Source organism: Panulirus ornatus, chromosome 25 (genome assembly GCF_036320965.1).
Source record: "Panulirus ornatus isolate Po-2019 chromosome 25, ASM3632096v1, whole genome shotgun sequence".
NCBI classification, from domain to species: Eukaryota; Metazoa; Arthropoda; class Malacostraca; order Decapoda; family Palinuridae; genus Panulirus; species Panulirus ornatus.
In genome coordinates, this window is record NC_092248.1 from 13,911,490 (window position 1) to 13,936,213 (window position 24,724).

A 24,724-nucleotide genomic window follows, 5' to 3' on the forward strand; every position below is an offset into this window, starting at 1 on the left:
TGAGTAAATGAGAATAAGAGCAAGGTAATTAGGTTCAGTAGGATTGAGGGACAAGTTAATTGGGAGGTAAGTTTGAAAGGAGAAAATCTGGAGGAAGTAAAGTGTTTTAGATATCTGGGAGTAGCAGAGGATGGAACCATGGAAGCGGAAGTGAGTCACAGGGTGGGGGAGGGGGCAAAGGTTCTGGGAGCATCGAAGAATGTGTGGAAAGCAAGAACATTATCTCAGAGAGCAAAGATGGGTATGTTTGAAGAAATAGTGGTTCCAACAATGTTATATGGCTGCGAGGCATGGGCTATAGACATGGTTATGTGGAGGAGGGTGGATGTGTAGGAAATGAAATGTTTGAGGACAATATGTGGTGTGAGGTGGTTTGATCGAGTAAGTAATCAAAGGGTAAGAGAGATGTGTGGTAATAAAAAGTGTAGTTGAAAGGGCAGAAGAGGGTGTATTGAAGTGGTTTGGTCACATGGAGAAAATGAGTGAGGAAATATTGACAAAGAGGATATATGTGTCAGAGGTGGAGGGAACAAAAAGAAGTGGGAGACCAATCTGGAGGTGGAAGGATGGTGTGAAAAAGATTTTGAGCGATCAGGGCCAGAACATACAGGAGGGTGAAAGGCGTGCAAGGAATACAGTGAATTGGAGTGATGTGGTATACCGGGGTCGATGAGCTGTTAATGGACTGAACAAGGGCATGTGAAGTGTCTGGGGTAAACCATGGAAAGTTTTGTGGGGCCTGGATGTGAAAAGGGAGCTGTAGTTTTGGTGCCTTACACTTGACAGCTAGAGATTGTATTAGTCTCATTACTGTTTCATCAAAAACACCAAGAAATGGTCCAACTCACTATTTTCAATGCTACTGCACACATTTGGTGGAATACCACAGACAGGATTCTCAAAAGTAAAGAGATGAGGTGTAAAATCAACATCTATCCATTCAAAGGCATTGTTGTCAAAGTCATACAACAGCGAGAGGCAACCACTGACAACAATGGCTCCACTTCTGCCTCTTTATCTTCATCATTTTCAATGCTGGAAGAGTCAGTGTCCATACATGATCCAAAAGCATATCATCAATGTCAAGTAAATCAAGTAAATCCAAATCAAGCAAAAACTGCTTAGTTTTCTTCTTAAACTGATCACAGGAAAGAGTTCTCTTAGGCATAGCTGGAAGGTGACTGACCATGAGGAGAAACTATCACACACAGCCAACTCGACAACAACCCAGGCCTGGCATGCGGCTTCAAATTGGGGCATAAAACTCGATGAGGAGATCTACATCTATAGGGGTCATTCACCTTGCATAGATCTCTATCTGAAGGAGTTAAAGAATTTTTTGGAGGGGGCCAAAGTATGTCAGATATCATATGGGTACTTATTAAAACAATATGCATTTGTATCAGGAGATACAGCACTGGAAATTTCATATACAAAAGCTTGCTAGATAAGTTACATGCCACCTAATGAAACTTTTCTTTATATGAATCTTTAAGGGGTCAATATAGCCTGTAGATCTAGCTAACTGGTCAGGGTAAAGCTGAAAAGGTAATAAACAGGCCATTAGTCAGGTGAAAGCTGAACAGGTAATAAATCGGCATTAAATACTACAGAATAAATCTCCACTAAGTTTCATGCCCCACGTAGATAGCCAAATAGCAGCACAACACCCAAAGACTGTCAAGAGTTAAGAAAAGACTCTGGAAGATGATACTTGTTCAAGAAACTCAAGTTACAGGTTCAAAGCCGTGTGACAAATGCCCAATGCAGCACACACCAGCCCCAGCCTCCCCTCCCACGCACACTTTGGTCCACTCAGTAGTCTGGTGGCAGCCAATCCCAAGCCATGATTCAGTGGTGTGACCAATGACATTGGTCACACATCATCATGGGCCACTGAATCACTGCATCACCTGACATTGCATGTACCCAACTAATCTCACAGTTACAGCTATTACTCCTTCCTGATCTTAAAGCAGATCACTATACTGAAAGCAGTCCACTGGATAGTGTTCCCCTGAATTCCAGTGTGGCAGTGGTCATCCTGGACTCTCATTCTCACTCGAACCTTTGGCTCCATCTGTAGCTGAGTCATTTCTAATGGCAGGTACGTAGGTCACCAGATTGTTGTCTTCTGTGTTGTTCCCAGAAGCCTCTTCCCAAGCCGACTCCTCTACAACCGATGGTTGTGACGTGACTAGCCACAAATCAAGGACATGGCGCGGCATGCCATCAACTTTGATATTATGCACAGATGACTCGGTCACCAATCTCATGGAGCTCTGAATATTGCATCTTCTGCTGGGATGGCAGATCCACACTTGGTGCTGACTTTGATGCAATGCTGCATGTTCTCCGACCGATCATGCTCACTTACACCATCCATTCCGAGCAGCCTAACCTTGCACCTGAAATTCAATTTGTAGGAGTGAAGAAAGGGTTGTCACCTTGGGGCATCACACTGTAGCAATAGACAGCCTCTACAATAGGGCAGTGTTTCCATGCTACTGTTGCCTTCGATAACTGATGACATCACTCCGATATCCTGTTGCCAGAAGGGACGTTCACATAGCAATATATGACACTTATCCTCAAGTGGCTGGCAAAACTGCAGGCCATGGAACTGCAAAAACTTGGTCAGTAACTCTTTCGGTGCACTATGCTGATCAATGACATCAGTCACATCTTGACGTCTGAGTCACCTCTAAATGGCATATCATGATGGGCCATAGTCTTCCAGTATCAGAAAGTGCTGGTCCTCAACATGGAAAGTGATCATGCTGATTCTATTCTAACGATCTGAAGCTCCTAATGTCCCTCTTTCCCATCTTACAAGTGTTAAGTCAATAGATTGGCACACTTCATACCCTTGCAAAACGTTATGCACTTGCTGTTGCATGATAGACAGGATGAGCCTCCAACAGAAATATGAGTGCTTAATGCCAGGATGCCTGCTGGTTTCATAAAATGTCAGTGATCTCCCACTCGGACACAGCAGAGACAGCCCAACAGGCCGAGTGGATGCCTGCAGAAGACAACTACTTGTGCGGCACTCTGGTCAGAGTGTCAGCCTTGTTTTCAGCAGGTGATGAATTTGACCTCAAGCTGCAAACAGTACTACTAACTGTTCTTATTGTCTCCAGGCACCAGCAGATAAGCATCTCACTAGCAGCTTTCATCTTGGACACAACCTCCCTGACAGTGCATCCATCAATCAGCAGTACATGGTCTTCAAAGCAGTCATCAACAACAACCTTTTCATCTTCCAGGGGACCGCAAGGTTTACTCCCCAAAGCACAGCATGCAGTTTGGTAAGATTAATGTGCAAACATTCACTCTTCCGTAGCCAGAAGAACCCCTCAACAATGTTGCCGTTCACCTCAGCATGGCCCCTATCGCAAGAGAACTGGCATCCACACATACAACGGCCTCGTCACCACCCACATCCGGACAAACTTGAGCTGAATCCAAATATTTCACACACTGCAGGGTCACAGCCAGCATCAAGTGCAGCTCCGGATTGGTGAGCTTGCTGTCCCCAGGAGATGGTGACTGCATTGGATCTTCTTTTCAAGTAGGGGGCCACTGCACTCAGCCAGCCACAAACAGGTAAGTGGCTCATGAGGCGCCCACACAGGAAAATCACCATGCATCTTGTTAACTTCTCCAGCACCTCACCAATATCATTGTCTCGCTTCCAAAAATGGCTAAGTCACTCCCTGCAGACTTGTATGTCCAACATCCGGGCTCCTTCGGAAACTCGCTCAGCAGGCTTGCAGAACAGGCCATGATAACTGAGATGGTTTTCAAAATCCATTACAAGTACCACCATCTCATCCATCAGGATGTCATCAAAGTAAAAAGAAGTTGCATGATTGATCCACTCGTCCTAACTCAATACAGTGCTCAGAACCTGCTTCATTATTAAGAGCAATGCTCAGTCCATAGCCCAGCAGTGTCAATCAGTACTGCCATCCCTGGAATACCACTGACTGGTACGGCCACAGCAAATGGCCCACATGGATCTGAAGGTAGGCTTTACACAGGTCGACAAGAGCAATCTTCTGCCCACAGTGATTCCGCTCTCTAATCTTCTTGCTGCAGACATCTGCATCAGTTGTATGTGGACTAAGATGAGTTTAGCTCATTGAAGTCGAGCACCGGATGCACCTTCCCTTTGTTCTCTTGAACCTCAACCATCAGCAGGATCATCCCCTTCACTGCGCTGTGACACATCTCGTAATGTGGAACTAACCAGCCATCCACAATCCACTATGACAGCACACGTTCATACTCTTGATGAGCCTCTGGTCATATTCAGTACTCCGGAGTGGTGTTCAACAGACGTGATGGCTCCATAACATCATATCACTTCTACAAAATTGTCCACTTTCTCGCTCCCACATCATAGGTCACAGAGAAAATCTCTTCATCAATAACAGGACCTGTTACCACAGGTGCTACTGCTGAAGATGGAGACTCGTCAACACCAAAATGCACATCATTCAGTGTGTGCACCATCACACACGGAAAATGCTAATGCCATTGATGCTGAGGATGAAGTTGAGGTTCAGCGGCCTAGCAATCACTACAAGCACCTCTACATGTGATGTGACTCCCAATGACAGCTGGACAGGCACTACACCCATTCCCTTGCACAACTACTGTTCACCACTCACCATCATCATACAGATATCCTCCTTCATCCAACCGGAGCACAGGAAGACATGCGCAATGCTCTTCTTGCAGCCTGTGTCCACTGGGGTGTCACAGCTCACCCCATCCATGATCAACCAAATCATTAGCAGAGCACCTGCTACTGATGAGACAAAGAGGAGGCTGGCGCTGATCTCACCTTGCCTAAGCCATTTCCTGGGCACAACGAAGCAATAGGCCCTTGGCGACCAGAGCACCAGCCTTCCCAATGTCTTCCCCAATGGTAGACATGCCTAGAGAGCTTGTAGATTGTTGAACTGACTGGAGCTATGGCAGACAACACTTGTTCAAGAAGCTCAGTTTACAGGTTCAAAGCTGAGTGACATCTGCCCAATGCAGCCCATGCCAGCACAACCCTCCCCTCCCACGCACACCCAGGTCTGCTCAATAGTCCAGTGACTACCAATCCCAAGTCGTGATTCAGTGGCATGACCAATGACCTCAGCTGCACGTCATCATGAGCCACTGAATCACCGCAACACCTGACCACTTGTACCCAACTAATCTCACAGTTACAGCTATATAACACCATACTTTGTAGGCCACCCATCAAACATGGCTGGCTGCCGAGTTGAGTGTGTGTGATAGTTTCTCCTTACAATGAGTCACCTTCCAGCCATGCCTAAGCCATCTCAGCAACCACCCATGCTTGGTGGGAGGTCTTCAAATTAGGGCATGAAACCTGATGTGGAGATCTACATCTGAAAGAGTCATTCATCTTTACATGATTCTTTAAGGGCTGAAGCGGGGATAGCGATGCTGTTTTCTGTGGGGCGGGGTAACAACAGGAATGGATGAAGGCATGCAAGTATGAATATGTGTATGTGTATATATGTATACGTCTGTGTGTGTGTATGTATATGTGTGTATATGGGGGGAGGGGGTTGCTATTTCAAGTGTGGTGGGGTGGCAACAGGAATGAATAAGGGCAGCAAGTATGAATTATGTACCTGTGTATATATGTATATGTCTTTGTATGTATATATATGTATATGTTGAAATGTATAAATATGTATACGTGCACGAGTGGACGTGTATGTATATACATTTGTATGTGGGTGGGTTGGGCTATTCTTTTGTCTGTTTCCTTGCGCTACCTCACTAACGCGGGAGACAACGACAAAAAATAATAAATATAAATAAATAAAATGGGCATTTATGTATATAAGTGTGTATATGAGTGGATGGGCCATTCTTCCTGGCACTACCTTGCCGTAGGAAACAACAATTTTGTATATAATATTTATCTTTTATATAATATATGTATAATAATACTAACTAATTAATCAGGCTGAAGCTGAACAGGTACTAAATGGGTCCTTTTAATCCTTGAGTAAGAAATAGGGCTCAATATAGTCTGTAAATCTATTAACTAGTTAGGCAGGTGAAAGCTGAACAGGTAATAACTGGCCTTTAATATTTGAATCACAATACTGAGCTCTTAAAGAATCATGTAAAGAAAACATTTATTAACTGGCATTTAACTATCACTTCATGTGGTTAACCAGAATACTTCTAGTTAATCACATAAAGTTCAAATCAAAAGCCCTGACCACTGCAGTAGAGATTAGGAATCTACAATCCATTTCATTTATTTCTGGGTCAGTGACTGGCTGATCCATAAACAACTGACTGGTAGTTTGAAAGATGCATTTTCCAGGATAGAGTTCAATTGCTTTGGCTGCAATGTACCATCTAGCCAGTGGCCTTCAATTTGTAAAGTGCAAAAGATGAGCCTTTAATTAAGCTTGGACTATCACAGACCAACCATAATTTTAGCAAAGCTAAAAGTCTGTAACAACTAAAGAGCAACAAGGTAAAGGTACCCAGTTTGTTTGACTATTAGAATATCAAAAGACTAACTTGAAACAAATAAATCAAACTATTACATATGAAAAATCAAGATAGTCTGTAATTAAGGACAAGCAAATATTAAAAGTTCATAAATCAATCAAAAGAGGTCAGACTGGAAAAATGAGCGAGTCAGGATAAAAACTGAGAATACACAAGAAACAAGGTATCAACAAAAGAGAAGATATAGTGTGAGCAAGCAGAAAAAATATGCTGTGGGGTGAATGACTTTGAGAACTCATGAATAGAGTGAAGAAAAAAGTTTTAGTGACATGGATGGGCAGAATCAGATGGTACATAAGTGAAACAGGTGTTAGCAAGAGCAAGTGCATGAAAATTGCACTGACTAAAATGTACTGGAAGAGGCACACTGGACACACTGCTACACAGAAAACAGAATTAACATGAAAAATTAAATAATCTACAATGAACAAGTGTTAATAATCTCACTTACTTGATCGGTACCACATTTTGCCTTCTGCCAAAGTCTACTGTGAAGATGAAACCATGGACAGCAATGAAAATGAACTGTGCACATGTAATGATGTTCCCACTGGCGGGTTCATCCCTAGAAAAAAATTGCAGTGAAGTCTTTCATTATTCTGCATTCTATATTACTAAACTATGCTTATTTCCATTCTAATCAACATGGAGGTGATCAAGTACATATTAGCTTTTTGGTACACAAACAATCTATACCCTAACAAAGTCTTTCACACTACTACATCACTTTGTAATTACTCACTCTACACAAAATACATTTTTCATGTAAATATAACATCTTAATTCATACCTCCATCCTCATACACTAATCAACAATCATTTTCTTAGCATCTTCTGAAATAGACCTACTCTCCAAAAATTCACTCACTGAATTTACTATTCTACCCAACTCCAATGATCTAAAAGACAGAACAGTGCCATCTGCATACAGTTGTCACGGCATCTTCCATCTAGTCCCACCATAGTTCAGCTACATCCCAAGAGCACCCCATTTACTATCATTTCATGTAATGTCCCATCAATTAAGATATCATAAAACTATAGCAAACTTACACTGTGTTAATGCACTCCTGCATTCAAGTCAAGCCACTTACTCAAACTGTTATTTACCTTTGTCGCAACATTATTTGTTCACATCATAAAGGCTGTAACATCATTCCACAACCTTTCAATCACCCCAGAGAATCAAATCACAGGAATTGGGATGTTTCTGCTTTCCCAACCAATGAGGTTGGGGTTAAGTACCCTAGCACAGAAAAATCAAACCTTACAAAGATGCAATGACATCTAGCTGAGACAGCATGACAATGAAACATCCTCTCAAGATCCAACACACATTTCCTCTTCCCAGCAGCCAGGAACATATAAAAAATAGCAAAGAATCTCATGATGAGTTCCAAGTCTCTGTTAGTGACAGAATGTGAGACTTATATTTCAGATCTTTTCTGGACTTTGTCAAAATTTATTTATTACATTTTTATTGTCAGGTTGGTTTATACAAAGGAATACAATTCCTTTGTATTTCTTTGTACAACCCAATTAGATATTGCAGATGTAATAAGTATAATTTGCTGATGTAAAATCCATAAAAAATATGTTGAATAAAAACATATAAACAAACCCTGGCAAAAAAGTATTGGAATGGACAATAATAAATCATGAGTTAAATTTTTGTCTGTTTAGATTTGGCTATTTTGCATTTTACCAGTGAAGATACAGTACTGCTCTACTGGAAAATTCACATTCTGCATAATAACACAATCTGTCATTTTATTTATGATTTCCATGATGATGTTTTGATTGGCATTCTAAGTTAAAATACTATACTGAGTCATTCAATTATATCACTTTTCATACTGGATTTAAGTTTCATATTTGAAATCATATGATAAAATTTATTATATTTACAAATTTTTTTGATTTTGCAGAGGACAAAGGGGATTCCAAATATTACTTGGGTGCCTAGAGCCTCATCAAACCCTCATCTACCCAAGTCTGAGCCCTTAATATGCCATGAACACACTCCCACCTGAAGCTCTAACATCATAACACACACTGTCTTGGGTTTGAAAGAGGAGAGCCCAGCTCTACATGCACTACTATTTGGGGCTCTGACACAACATGCTTAACAGCCTCACAAACACTGTCTGAGGTACTAGCTTAACATCATCACTAACAAATCATCATCTAAGACCCTGACACACTAGTGACCAGCCCTACTCAAGACTAGCCTTAAACACATCACCACCTAGGAACCTGGTACATTATCAACCTGACTCACAGGCAAAGTTTGGGGCTTACACATAATACAGTGACCAGCCCTACAAACTGTGTTTGGGCTATAGATAAGATTGGATGGAGGAGGGTGGATGTGTTGGAAATCAAATGTCTGAGGTCAATATGTAGTGTGAGGTGGTTTGATCAAATAAGTAATGAAAGAGTAATAAAAACTGTGGTTGAGAGAGCAGAAGAGGGTGTGTTGAAATGGTTTGGACATGTGGAGAGAAAAGGTTGACATAGATATATGTGTCAGAGGTGGAGGGAACAAGAAGTGGGAGACAAAACTGGAGGTGGAAGGATGGAGTGAAAAAGATTCAGAGAAATAGGCCAGAACATGCAGGAGGGTGAGAGACATGCAAGGAATAGAGTGAATTGGAACGATGAGGTATACTGGGGTCGACACACTGTGAATGGATTGAACCAGGGCATGTGAAACATCTGGGGTAAACCATAGAAAGGTCTGTGGGGCTTGGATGTGGAAAGGAAGCTGTGGTTTTGTGCATTACATATGACAGCTAAAGACTGAGTGTGAACGAATGTGGCTTTTATTGTCTGTTTTCCTGGAGCTATCTCACTGTCACAGGGGGTGGCAGTGCTGTTTCCTATGGGATGGGGTGGCATCAGGAATAGATGATGGTAAGCAAGTATGAATACATACATGTGTATATATGTATATGGCTGTGTATGTGTATGTATACATATGCATATATGTATACCTTGATAAGTATACGTATGTATATGTGTATATGTTGATATGTATACATATGTATATGAGTATGCGTTTATATGCATATGTAAGTATATGTGTGTATATGAGTGGATGGGTCTTTCTTCGTCTGTTTCCTGGCACTACCTCGTTGACGTGGGAAATGGGGATCAAGTATAATAAAATAAATAAATAAATACTGTAACCTATTTCATCAACCACATCATCAAGTTGGGAGAATCCACAGTTTTCCATGACATCACCCAAATTATTCTGCACACTACATAAGTTTCACGCAGCCACAGGCTGCTTGTAGCCGAGCCTTCTGCACAGCATACCTGACTGGCTGCTTTTAGGGAGTATGGTGGTGCAGCACTAAGGGTGACCTACTGCCATCATCTCATTACTTCATTTCTTTGTACTTTATAATATTAGCATGTTTCTGAAACAATACATGTATATTCTTAACCTTAAATGTTCATTACAGTACTTAAAGTATGTCTCAAAAGAGAAGCTACCCCTAACCCCTACTATCCCACTGGCCTTGTGCCTTGCCAAACATGGGGTCTTCTAGGATCATAACCCCAATGGATGGCTAAGGACTAAATGGTATAGCCACCAAGGAAATCCTTAAATGGAAAGATTTAACATAAAGTCACAGTATGGAAAAATGTATATAATCAATATGTATCTTAAAGAATTTTTTATATTTCATCTGTAAAAGTGTGGTATGCTGATCTCCCATGAGCTGAGACTTAAGGAGTTTGGAAGCCTCTTGTGAGTAACAGTGTGGAGACATGAGGTCATCCACCTAACAGAAGTCTACAGGCAACACTGTATTTACGTGTGGTCATTGTCTAAGGAGGAAGGTATCTCACAGACAGCACCAGCACTGAAAAGACAGGTTGAAAACTCCAAAAATCAGCAGGGAGCTTGTATATAAAGACATCAATACTGTGTTGGAAGTCTGTATGACAGAGCAACATATGTCACAGCACCTGGCTACATCATCCCTTAAAGAAGATTAGACTTATGTATGCATGTGAAGACTCAAGTCAAACTGACTCATCTGATCTGTGGATGGACTGTTTAGTTTGTATATATCAAGAGTATTTTAGTTATTGTTTGTATTTTCTTATCCCTGGGGATAGGGGAGAAAGAATACTTCCCACGTATTCCCTGCGTGTCGGAGAAGGCGAATAAAAGGAGAGGGAGCAGGGGGCTGGAAATCATCCCCTCTTGTTTTTTTTTCTTTTTTTTTCCAAAAGAAGGGACTGAGAAGGGGGCCAGGTGAGGATATTCCCTCAAAAGCCCAGTCCTCTGTTCTTAACACTACCTCGCTAATGCGTGAAATAGCGAATAGTTTGAAAGAATGAAAGTTTGTATTTTCTATATATGTTTTCATACTTGATTGCCATTTCCTATGTTAGTGAGGTAGTGCCAGGATCAGATGAAGAAAGTCCCCATTTCCTCATCCATTCAGCTTTTATGTGTAATGCACCAAAACCATAACTCCCTATCCATAACCAGGTCCCACAGACCTTTCCATGATTTGCCCTGGCTGCTTCACATGCCCTGGTCAAGTCCACTAACAGTATGTCATCCCTGTATATCACATCATTCCAATTCTCTCTATCCCTATACATGGGATAGGTAATTTGCTTTCAATTTTGGCATGTACAGTGTTGACCTTTATACTACCCCTTCACATTGAGCAAAATAAGGCTCCGGATGTTCAACCTAGGTAGAGTCCTGGATGAGGCCTCATTTGGAATATATAGTTCAATTCTGGACACCAAACCTAATAAAATGTGAAAAAAAGAAAAAATTCAAAGAAAAGCAACAAAACTTAGAGACCTGATATTATTCTCTCAAAGAGAATGCAAACTGAGATCTGATAGTTTTCAAAATACCAAACAATTTCAACAATGCTATATAAAACTTTTTTACTGTAAAAGATTCAATGACCAAAAATAAGAGAATGGAGATAAAAGGAAAGAAATGAAACAGTAATGAGGACAAAAGTTTTTTCAAACATAGAGTAGGTTGAGCATTGGAATAAACTACCTCCCAATGAAGTAAATATTGAGATTATAAATACCTTCATATCAAGGTGGATAACTACTTCAGGAATATCTGTTACCAGTAAAATGAATCCAGTTCACCACTAATCAGATCTTTCTTTTTCAAAATCCAGCTACAGACCAAATGTTGTTAAACTAGTAAGAAACACTTTCCATTTCACACTTTTTAGCAGAAATTTCCTTGGCAATACATTTCACACCAACACCTAAAACCGCATGGTATATTTTCTTTATATTTTTTCACGCCAGCCTCAAAGAGATGGGAGTGTGGAGGTTATATCTGCTTTGCTATCCTGTCTGTAACACTATTTTCAGGTGACCACAACAGCTACCATTGTTTTTTTTTTATTTCTTATTATACTTTGTCGCTGTCTCCCGCGTTTGCGAGGTAGCGCAAGGAAACAGACGAAAGAAATGGCCTAACCCCCCCCATACACATGTATATACATACGTCCACACACGCAAATATACATACCTACACAGCTTTCCATGGTTTACCCCAGACGCTTCACATGCCTTGATTCAATCCACTGACAGCACGTCAACCCCGGTATACCACATCGCTCCAATTCACTCTATTCCTTGCCCTCCTTTCACCCTCCTGCATGTTCAGGCCCCGATCACACAAAATCTTTTTCACTCCATCTTTCCACCTCCAATTTGGTCTCCCTCTTCTCCTCGTTCCCTCCACCTCCGACACATATATCCTCTTGGTCAATCTTTCCTCACTCATTCTCTCCATGTGCCCAAACCACTTCAAAACACCCTCTTCTGCTCTCTCAACCACGCTCTTTTTATTTCCACACATCTCTCTTACCCTTACGTTACTCACTCGATCAAACCACCTCACACCACACATTGTCCTCAAACATCTCATTTCCAGCACATCCATCCTCCTGCGCACAACTCTATCCATAGCCCACGCCTCGCAACCATACAACATTGTTGGAACCACTATTCCTTCAAACATACCCATTTTTGCTTTCCGAGATAATGTTCTCGACTTCCACACATTCTTCAAGGCCCCCAGAATTTTCGCCCCCATTTTCGCTACTATTGTTATGAACCATTAAGTCTCATGTTATCTGAATTTCCCGAGGTTAATTATAAACGATACCTGTGCTGATCTCATACTTCTGAAACATCACATCCATGCTTCACTCATTATAAATCACATTGTAACACTGTTTGTCAACAATTATTACAAAATATAACTTCACTTACAAAAACATATAGTGAGATTTTAAGCATAAGCAACTTACTTGACAAGAAGCTCAAGAAAAACAACGTTACTACAGCATCCGATGAAAACAAATAAAATTGTAGCAGCTTTTCCCATGATGACTGGTCAATCAATTCAAATCAGTTCTGAAAAATTATACATCATTAGGATTCAATCTATAATAATAATAAGTAGTACCTAAAGGTGTTATTCACAATGTTCCCCTTGAATAACATGTCTTGATCTTGATTCCACATCCTTGGCATCCACAATGGCTGCTTAGCAAATGCTATGGAGTGTAATTTCAAGAAACAGACAATTTCTTCATGGTTTGTGCCTCACTGAAAACACATTTCATTTTTTTTTTTTTTTTTTTGCTTTGTCGCTGTCTCCTGCATTTGCGAGGTAGCGCAGGGAAACAGACGAAAGAACTACATTTCATATCTTCATTATTTCTATACAATTTTCTTCACAATCTAACACATTCAACTTCAACACACTTCCTTTACCTACAAAGGTTGTGGGACTCTTTTCTGACCTAAATGTCTGATCCAGGACTACTCTAGCCCAGAACTCTGATCTGTGACTACACTGATCCAACAGCCTACTCTTGGATCATACAGATCCAACAGCCTTATCCGAGGCCATACTGACCTGACAACTGCCTGATGTGGGACCCCATTGACCAACCAATGGCCTGATCTGGGATACTGCTATTCCAAGTACTTGATCTAGGACCACACTGACCTGGAACCAAAGTGACCCAGGAACATCCTGATATAGGACTATACTGACCCAATAAGAACCTGTTTTGGGACAACACTGACCCAAAAACAACTTGTTCAGTGACCACACCTACCCAAAGACTGATCTGGGACAATAATGACACTACAAAAGCCTGTCATTGGGCCTGAGGCTACAGTGGCCTGACAAAAGCCTGATCTAAAACAACATTGACCCAACAATAGGCTGATCTGGAACCAAAATGACCCAACAACAGCATGCTATGGAGCAAGTGACCCAACAGCAGCCTGCTACAAGACAATACTGAACCAAGAACAGCCTGATCTGGGACCATACTGACCTGGCAAGAACCTAATCTGGGATCACATTGACTCAACATCAGCTGCTCTTAGAGCATGCACACCCAATAACAGCTTCCTTTAAGGCCACATTGATGCAACAATACATAGATACATCAATTTTTCCTTTCAAGGGAATAAAAAGGCTAGAATGATTATAGAAATATGTCAGTCATCATTATTGCTGAATAAGATTACTTTCTATCATATACCTCAATGAGAGAAGGCCACTGCCTCCATCCACCCATATGCCCCTGCAAAAACATCTTGAACTGGAACCACACAGACTCTTCGAAAAGCCTGATCTAGGACCACAATAATCCAACAACAGCCTGATATAGAACCAAACTGACCCAACAATATCCTTATCTAGAACTATACTGACTCAACAGCAGCCTGATCTAGAACCACACTCACCAAACAACAGCCTGATCTGAAAGCACAATGATCCAACAACAGCCTGATCTAAAACCATGCTGAACCAATAACAGCCTTATCTGGGAACACACTGACTTAGCAACAATCTGGTATGGGGCCATATTATGCCAACAACAGCATGATCTAGGACCACACACACCCAGTAACAGCCTAAGTTATGAAAACAACATATCTTACATCTAAGTAACCAAAAATATGGTAAATTTAGGTTGCGAGGGAATGTTGGGTTCTCAAGGGTTCTGTTCACTTATGGAAGAGTACCATATCTTTACCTCATATTTTCTGATATCATAGCCCTCCCCACCTCTATGGTATAACAGTTAGCATTTCTGACTGTCATGGGTGCATTAGCTGCCTGGGATCAAATCCACATAGGTATGAATCCTAGTCACTGAAGCCAGTCCACAGTCCAACTAGCAGCTCATCCCCTCCCATAGGCTGGTACAGAGAATGGCATAGGCTAGGGTGTGATTACTATTTGTGTGTTATGGAGAGAGAGTTTCAAACTTGATCTTCCCCCTTGCCTTAACCTTGTATATATGTACTAAGTCTTTTACTTCTTTGTATGTATGTACACACACACAAATATGCACACACACTTTCTTATGCCAGGTACCTATTTTATCAACCAGCCCCTAAAGGATGATGAACAGCTGGGTAGACTGATGACCGGCTGCCACAACCAGGATTCAAACCTATGCAGGTCTGTTTCCGGGTGGCCCATGCCATGTATGCATGACGGTTAGTAAAGCTAACCTCTACACCATAGAGGTCCATGTGTGTGTGTGTGTATATATATACTTAGGAGTACAAGCATGGTAGATGAAAACTCTCTTCACACAACACACAAAGAGTAACCATTATTATTAAGATGTTCATAAAAAAAGTTTAGAGGAGCTTGACAGAGGAGGACTCAACAGAAGGCCTATAGTCACAAGAGGATCTGTATCAACATCCAATCTCTTCCAGATTCATAAGTTACTTCTTTGGTGCCCCAGTACCAGAACTTTACCTAGAGTTTAACCTAAATGTTACAAAATTCTGTATTAGATATCTCCCTAGAAACTCCGTCATACATGGCACCACTATGTATTTTTTAACTGCAAATTATTTGAGTCCCCACAGAAAAAGATAAGAACAAGTCACATTACTAGTAATACGTCCAGGATATAATTTACCAAGATAATCTTCTGCTACAAACACTAGCAGCCAGTAACTGGTGAGGGAGAAATTGTAAAACCTACGAGAACACCTGAATGTGTCCACCACCTACCTAACTACAGCACTCTTGCCTACACACCATTACAATAACATTTCCTACACCAGATATAAACACAGACTGGCGTTGGCATGGGATTGGTCCATTCCCTCTCTTAGTGCTCTCCAGCCGACTAATCGTTTTCATCTGGTTTTTTTAAGGAAATGATATGATTTTAGATGAAAAAATGACCGAGCACCATGATTCATTGTAGATCATATAACTAAACATCACACTACTGAGAACTCTCTCATTATTGACAACTGGGAAATAAAACATTTCTTTGATAAATATTATAATATGAGGAGATATATAAAGCAAAATATCCAAAAACTAAATGTATCTACGTATGGTTACAGAAAGGTAACGCAAATCTAACGTAACAAAATTCGCTTGATGTTCGAAACTCTAATAATACCCAGTAAAATTATTCAGAACGATAAACCTATTAGCTTCAGCAGCATTTTCATTACATCCCTCCATCTCCAGTTTGATCTCCCTACTTTGTCCTCTCCTCTCCATATGTCTAAATCATTTCTGCACACTTTTTCAGTTCCCTCACCAAACCATACCTTCTTCAGTTTCCTCAAACCATATTCTCATTTTTACCACGTATCTCTATCCATATCATTTTACTAGATCAACCCTCCCTAACCCATATTTTGTCCTCAGCCGTATAATTTCTAACACATCCATCCTTCCCTGTACTTCTCATTTAGAAAAGTGTTGACTGAAGGGCCAGGTTGTATGAGGTGAAGACTTCGACATTTGTTGCAGGTTCTTAAGAGTGACTGAAGGGACAGGTTGTGGAAGATGAAGACACTGGAAGGGGTTTATTGGAGAGTTCTTGTGAGTGTTGACTCAAGGGAAGGTTTGTGGTAGTGAGAGACACTGGGAGATATTTGTTGAAGGGTTTGTGAAAGTGGTTACCAAGAGGTCAGGAAAATAGAAGCAAACGAGAGTAGCAGAACCTGGGACTTATCAAGGTGATTTAACGTCCAAGTACCATGTGCTGTGCACGTCAGTTTCAATCGGAATATTTCTACAGTTTGTTGTGTGGATATGTGAATGTAATATTGTGAATTTGGCAATAATTTTAAAGTGACATTTAAAAGGCAATAGATAAGACAGGATGAAATGTGCAAATTCTTTGTATATTGTAAAATATAGTGAAATAATCAATGAAACGGATTATAAGAATTTTTAATGCATTAAACTTTTTCAATGATAACTATCGGATGAAAGTCCTCTTCCAGACCCCAGGCCAGACTTTTAACTAACGTAGGGGATAAATCGCTAGAAAACTAGAGAGTTTGAGAATAATTTAAGTAATGTGGGAGATATGGAAAAAAATGACGGTGTAAAAAGGGGGTAGGTCGTACTTGTAAAGGAATACATGAAAAGTACAATTCCAAAGTTTAGCATGCAGGAAATGAATGACATCAAAGCAGCCACAGTCATGTAACGTGATTACATGGTCTACATGGTGGAATGGGGACACAAATAATCAGTTCGCGGAGCAGAAATAAAAGCATAAGGACAGAAATATAGTGAACACCAAGGCGAAGGGCAAGAGGGTTAAGTTTAAGATCACTTACACGGTTTTTATGCATGATTCATTCAAGGATTCATCTTGTATGAAATAACCATAATTCTGAACTTCAATGAAAAAATTATTTGATATCGTCACTTCTAATTAAAGACTATTTAGGCAGATAAACTTTTATCATTAAAGATCTTTATTTGGATGTGGCACGAGCATCTGCGAACGTCATTACCATATTAATGGTTCTTTCTGCTGTATTAAAACCAGTTAATTTCGTGAGTGGATTGTTCTATTTTTATGTTATTTTGATTTGTTTTATAATAAATTTATGCCAATTGATTTACAATAGACTTTGATTAGGTTATATTTAGGTATGTAAAATTTGAACAATATTTACATCGAACCAAATTGGAATTGAGAAAATAGTGGAGGCCAGACTGGTGACAACTCCACCATGGCGGAGGCTAAGGAGAGTAGGTTGATGGGATATTACGGTGAACTTAAGAAGTTTATTGAAAATGCTAACTACATCAAGGTCATCAAAGTAGTAAATAAGAGTAAGTGTTTGTTATGCTACTTTAAAGTGTATTTTACAGCTGCAACCGATTGAAAGAAGTATATTGACATGTTCTGGACAGCCAGGTTACAATATGTTACCTCCAACATGGCTACATAATTGGAATAGAACCCGGCTGATGCCTTTATCTCTAGAATGCAGCGCTAAGGTTAGACTCTGAGCACTATAATCTTGGTTCAAAGGCACCTTAACAAGACTGATTTCCCCTGAACTTGTGAAGGCGGCCCTTTCGGAGCACAAACTGCATTTTCTGCCAGTGCTGTTCGTGTATCCACAATCCTGAGTGGATGGATATTATTATTCACCATTTTAGCACCGCATTGCTGTTATCTTTGAAAGTTTTGTGGTTTTGTGTTGCACTGCTTGTGTAGAGAATACTTTGATATGTAGAGCATCATATTACATGTATTGGTAATGATTTGGATGATCATAGCAAAGGTTATAGATTTGAGGGAAGATTTGGGTTAATATTAAAGTAGGTAATACACATGTAATATATCAGTAGAACCTTGTAGATAATACACATGTAAAATATCGTCAGAACCTAGAAGGTAATACACATGATATATCTACAGAACTTTGTAGTACCCCCATCTAACTTCATTTAGTGGCTGAAATGAAATCACAAATGAAACATTAGGAGTCGAAGACTTGTCTGAAAGCGGTCCACTATCTTGAGTCAGTGAATGAGATGCCAACATGTATCAATGAAGGATTAACTGATGAGTCAGGGATTGAGCTGCCAACGATTTAGGGAGTGATCAGAAAGCATTGCAGTGAATGAGCCATAGAGATGTCAGGGAGGGAGCATCTGACAGTTGTCAATGAATGAACTGCCTATGTGTCAAGGAGTGAGTTGCCATCATGTGTCAGTGATTGAACTGCCCTCCATTATTGATGGATATTTGATAGAAATTGTGAATTATATAAATGAATATGTTTATTACTTGTATTAGTTTTTATAAGACATAAGTACTATCCATTATCAGTCATTGATGATAGATGGTGATCTTTTCACTTGTTGGTAGATTGATGTGAATTTATGTTCTTGTATGTATTGAAGCTGATTGAATCAAACTATCAGTTGTCATCTCATATGATATAGATAATATAATGATAACTGTGAGTTGTGAATGATATTGGCTTATATAATTGTACATGTACAACATATCCCTTGGGGTACGGGAAAAAGAATTTTACCTCCGCATTCCCTGCATGTTGAAGAAGTCGACTAAAGTGGATGGGAGAAGAGGAAGAGATGGGACAGAAGAAGCCAAGTAGTGGGTGCTCATCCTCATCACAGGCTTAGGCTGGGATATCTAACCGAGTATAGGTGTAACCAAGATGAGTAGAGAGGAGAGATAGGAAACAGATTTGAGGAAAGAAACCTGAATGATCTGGCTCGGAGTGAAACAAAGCTCAAGGGTAGAAGGGAAGAATGGTTTGGAAATGCCTTAAGAGTAAAGTCAGAGGTTGGTTAGAGGAGTAGAGCTAAGGAATGAGTACCACTGCTCCTAAAGCAGAGGTTGTGGGAGTATGTGATGGTGTAATTAAGTGAATTCTTGACTGATATGGGAAAAAATGAAAGTAGATGGCAAGAAATGAGCGATTATTAGCATTTATGCACCTGGCCATGAGAGACAAATGTTTTGGGAGCAGCTGTTTTGGAGCAGTAGAGTGAGCATGTCAGCAGCTTTTATGCAGGAGAGTGGATTATTTTGTTTGGTGATGTGAATGAGGTGAGTTATGTGGCAGTTTCAGATGTAGTTGGCAGGCATGGGGTATTTAGTGTTATGAATGGAAATGGTGAACAGCATGTGAGGAAGTGAGCTGAAAAAGGAGTGGTGATTGGGAAGATCTGGTTTAAAAAGGGGGAGATACATGTGTGTACGAGTAGGTGATATGATCAGCAGGCATTATTGGATTATATTTTAGTTAACATGCATGTAGAAGAAAGACTTTTGGCTGTAAATATGCTGAGAGGGGCAACCAGTGATATGTTTGCTCACTAACTTGTGGAGGCAAGGTTAAAGATTTTTAGAGGTTTTAGGAAAAGAGGAAACAGTATCAGTGAGAAGAGAGTGGTGAAAGTAAGTGAGCTTGGAAAAGAGACTTTTTTTTTTTTTTTTTATACTTTGTCGCTGTCTCCCGCGTTTGCGAGGTAGCGCAAGGAAACAGACGAAAGAGACTTGTGTGAAGAAATACTGGTAGAGATTGAGTGTAGAATGGCAAAAGGTGAGAGTTAAGGAAGCAAGGTGAGGAATGGGAAGTACTTAGTGAGGCAATGCTGGCACATGCGAGAGATGCATTTGGCATGCAAAAGATGAAAAGTGGGCAGATTAGTAAGGCTAGTTAGTGGTGGGAAGAAGTAAAGATGCTTTTGACAGGGAAAAGGGAGGCATTTGGTTAGTGTTTATAGGGAAGAAGTGCAAATGATTAGGGGATGTATAAGAGAAAGTGGCTAGAGATCTAGAGGAAGGTGCAGAGGTTTTAAATGGGCAAATGAGAGTTGAGATGAACAAGTATTAGTTAACTTAAGGGAAAATAAAATGTTCTGGAAGGAGGTTAATGGGTGAAAAGCAAGAGGAAAATTGGTGAAGGGGGCAAAAGGGGTAGTGGTAACAGGTAGTGAAGTGAGGAGGAGAATTAGCGATTATTTTGAAAAACTGTTGAATGTGTTTGATGATAGGGTGGTAGATGTAGGGTGTTTGGGGTGGGATGGAATGCAAAGTGAGGGAGCCATGGAAAGTTGTTGAAGAGAGAAGAGGTGATGAAAGCCCTATGTAAGATGAAATGTGGCAAGGTGGCTGGAATGGATAGTATTCATGTTGCTTGGTTAGTTAGGATTCTCAGTTTATTTATGGGTCATGGTGAGATGCCTGAGGATTGGCAGAATACAGATATAGTGCCATTGTATAAAGGTGAGTGTTCAAACTACAGAGGTATAAGTTTCATGAGTGTACCTGGTAAGTATTATGAGAGGGTAGTGATTGAGAGAATAAAGGCATGTACAGAGCATCAGAATGGGGAGGAGCAGTGTGGTTTAGAAGTGGTAAAGGATGTTTGGATCTGATGATTGCTTTGAATAATGTGTGTGAGAAATACTAGAGAAACTGATGAATTTGTTTATAGCATTAATGGATCTGGAGAAAGCATATGATATGGTTGATAGAGATGTCTTGTAGAATGTAGAATGGTGTGGGAGGGAAGCAGCTAGAAGCAGGGAAAAGTTTTTATCAAGGGTGTAAGGCATCTTTTCAAGTATGAAGAGAAAAAGAGTGAACGGTTCCAAGTGAAGGTTGGACTGTGACAGAGTTGGGTGATGTCAACATGGTTTTTCAGTTTGTTTATGGATTGGTTAGTGAGGGAAGTAGATGCAAGAAACTTGGAGAGAGGGGCGAGTATGCAGTCTGCAGGGGATGAGAGGACTTGGGAAGTGAGTTGGTTGTTGTTTGCTGATAATACAGCACTGGTGGCAGATTTAAGTTTGAAACTGCTGAAGTTGCTGACTGAGTTTGGAAGGGTATGTGAAAAGGAGTTGAGAGTTAGTATGAATGAAAGTAAGGTTATTAGATTTAGTACAGATGAGGGACTAGATAGTTGAGGAAGTGAAGTGTTTTAGATACCTGGGAGTGGACATAGCAGTAATTGGAACCATGGTAGCAAAGTGTATCATAGGATGGGTGAGGAGAATGAAGGTTCTAGGAACACTTTAGAATGTGTGGGAAGAGAGATATTATCTGGGAAGGCAAACATGTGTATGTTTGAAGGTGTAGTATCCCCAACATTACTATATATGGATACCAAGAATGGGCTATTGATAAGACTGCAGAGGAGGGTGGGTGTATTGGAAACATAATGTTTGAGGACAATATGTGGTGTGAGGCAGTTTGATCGAGCAAGTAATGAAAGGGTAAGAGAGGGGTTTGGTAATAAGAGGAGTGTGCTTGACAGAGTAGAGGAGGGTGTGCTGAAATGGTTGAGACATATTGAGAAAATGAGTGAAGAAAGGTTGAAAAAGATATATATATATATATATATATATATATATATATATATATATATATATATATATATATATATATATATATGTGAGAAATACTTAGAAAAGCAAGTGGATTTGTATGTAGCATTTATGGATCTGGAGAAGGCATATGATAGAGTTGATAGAGATGCTCTGTGGAAGGTATTAAGAATATATGGTGTGGGAGGCAAGTTGTTAGAAGCAGTGAAAAGTTTTTATCGAGGATGTAAGGCATGTGTACGTGTAGGAAGAGAGGAAAGTGATTGGTTCTCAGTGAATGTAGGTTTGCGGCAGGGGTGTGTGATGTCTCCATGGTTGTTTAATTTGTTTATGGATGGGGTTGTTAGGGAGGTGAATGCAAGAGTTTTGGAAAGAGGGGCAAGTATGAAGTCTGTTGGGGATGAGAGAGCTTGTGAAGTGAGTCAGTTGTTGTTCGCTGATGATACAGCGCTGGTGGCTGATTCATGTGAGAAACTGCAGAAGCTGGTGACTGAGTTTGGTAAATTGTGTGAAAGAAGAAAGTTAAGAGTAAATGTGAATAAGAGCAAGGTTATTAGGTACAGTAGGGTTGAGGGTCAAGTCAATTGGGAGGTGAGTTTGAATGGAGAAAAACTGGAGGAAGTGAAGTGTTTTAGATATCTGGGAGTGGATCTGGCAGCGGATGGAACCATGGAAGCGGAAGTGGATCATAAGGTGGGGGAGGGGGCGAAAATTCTGGGAGCCTTGAAGAATGTGTGGGAGTCGAGAACATTATCTCGGAAAGCAAAAATGGGTATGTTTGAAGGAATAGTGGTTCCAACAATGTTGTATGGTTGCGAGGCGTGGGCTATGGATAGAGTTGTGCGCAGGAGGATGGATGTGCTGGAAATGAGATGTTTGAGGATAATGTGTGGTGTGAGGTGGTTTGATCGAGTTAGTAACGTAAGGGTAAGAGAGATGTGTGGAAATAAAAAGAGCGTGGTTGAGAGAGCAGAAGAGGGTGTTTTGAAATGGTTTGGTCACATGGAGAGAATGAGTGAGGAAAGATTGACCAAGAGGATATATGTGTCAGAGGTGGAGGGAACGAGGAGAAGAGGGAGACCAAATTGGAGGTGGAAAGATGGAGTGAAAAAGATTTTGTGTGATCGGGGCCTGAACATGCAGGAGGGTGAAAGGAAGGCAAAGAATAGAGTGAATTGGAGCGATGTGGTATACCGGGGTTGACGTGCTGTCAGTGGATTGAATCAAGGCATGTGTATGGGGGTGGGTTGGGCCATTTCTTTTGTCTGTTTCCTTGCGCTACCTCGCAAACGCGGGAGACCGGCAAAGCAAAAAAAAAAAAAAAAAAAAAAATGGATTTGTATGTAGCATTTAGGGATCTGGAGAAGGCATATAATAGAGTTGATAGAGATGCTCTGTGGAAGGTATTAAGAATATATGGTGTGGGAGGCAAGTTGTTAGAAGCAGTGAAAAGTTTTTATCGAGGATGTAAGGCATGTGTACATGTAGGAAGAGAGGAAAGTGATTGGTTCTCAGTGAATGTAGGTTTGCGGCAGGGGTGTGTGATGTCTCCATGGTTGTTTAATTTGTTTATGGATGGGGTTGTTAGGGAGGTGAATGCAAGAGTTTTGGAAAGAGGGGCAAGTATGAAGTCTGTTGGGGATGAGAGAGCTTGGGAAGTGAGTCAGTCGTTGTTCGCTGATGATACAGCGCTGGTGGCTGATTCATGTGAGAAACTGCAGAAGCTGGTGACTGAGTTTGGTAAAGTGTATGAAAGAAGAAAGTTAAGAGTAAATGTGAATAAGAGCAAGGTTATTAGGTACAGTAGGGTTGAGGGTCAAGTCAATTGGGAGGTGAGTTTGAATGGAGAAAAACTGGAGGAAGTGAAGTGTTTTAGATATCTGGGAGTGGATCTGGCAGCGGATGGAACCATGGAAGCGGAAGTGGATCATAGGGTGGGGGAGGGGGCGAAAATTCTGGGAGCCTTGAAGAATGTGTGGAAGTTGAGAACATTATCTCGGAAAGCAAAAATGGGTATGTTTGAAGGAATAGTGGTTCCAACAATGTTGTATGGTTTCGAGGCGTGGGCTATGGATAGAGTTGTGTGCAGGAGGATGGATGTGCTGGAAATGAGATGTTTGAGGACAATGTGTGGTGTGAGGTGGTTTGATGAAGTAAGTAACGTAAGGGTAAGAGAGATGTGTGGAAATAAAAAGAGCGTGGTTGAGAGAGCAGAAGAGGGTGTTTTGAAATGGTTTGGTCACATGGAGAGAACGAGTGAGGAAAGATTGACCAAGAGGATATATGTGACGGAGGTGGAGGGAACGAGGAGAAGAGGGAGATCAAATTGGAGGTGGAAAGATGGAGTGAAAAAGATTTTGTGTGATCGGGGCCTGAACATGCTGGAGGGTGAAAGGAGGGCAAGGAATAGAGTGAATTGGAGCGATGTGGTATACCGGGGTTGACGTGCTGTCAGTGGATTGAATCAGGGCATGTGAAGCGCTTCGTCTGGGGTAAACCATGGAAAGCTGTGCAGGTATGTATATTTGCATGTGTGGACGTATGTATATACATGTGTATAGGGGTGGGTTGGGCCATTTCTTTCGTTTGTTTCCTTGCGCTACCTCGCAAACGCGGGAGACAGCGACAAAGCAAAAATATATATATATATATATATATATATATATATATATATATATATATATATATATATATATGTATATATATATATATATATATATATATATATATATATATATATATATATATATATATATATGGTATTGCAGTGGAATTTATTAAAAAAGGGGGTGACTGTATTGTTGACTGGTTGGTAAGGTTATTTAATGTATGTATGACTCATGGTGAGGTGCCTGAGGATTGGCGGAATGCGTGCATAGTGCCATTGTACAAAGGCAAAGGGGATAAGAGTGAGTGCTCAAATTACAGAGGTATAAG

At 40.6% G+C, this 24,724-nt stretch overlaps 2 protein-coding genes across 6 annotated transcripts in view; one reads left to right on the plus strand and one right to left on the minus strand.

Annotated features, from left to right (window-relative positions):
• LOC139757296 (UDP-xylose and UDP-N-acetylglucosamine transporter-like) overlaps positions 1–15,872 on the minus strand; it is an 89,861-nt gene extending 73,989 nt beyond the window's left edge. Inside the window, exons 1-3 of one of the 5 annotated variants that reach the window (XM_071677664.1) lie at positions 15,656–15,862; positions 12,903–13,008; positions 7,022–7,135 (exon numbers count right to left, since the gene is read on the minus strand). In XM_071677664.1, the coding sequence (XP_071533765.1) occupies positions 7,022–7,135; positions 12,903–12,979 (191 nt within the window). In that variant the 5' untranslated portion in view covers positions 12,980–13,008; positions 15,656–15,862. The other 4 variants (XM_071677666.1, XM_071677668.1, XM_071677665.1 and 1 more) reach the window with 4 other exon arrangements.
• Positions 15,873–17,585: 1,713 nt separating this feature from the next.
• The window catches only part of Srp72 (signal recognition particle 72), a 91,833-nt gene continuing 84,694 nt past the window's right edge, over positions 17,586–24,724 (plus strand). Inside the window, exon 1 of the mRNA XM_071677662.1 lies at positions 17,586–17,743. Coding sequence (XP_071533763.1) covers positions 17,641–17,743 — 103 coding nt within the window. The 5' untranslated portion in view covers positions 17,586–17,640. The remainder of the gene's footprint in view (positions 17,744–24,724) is intronic.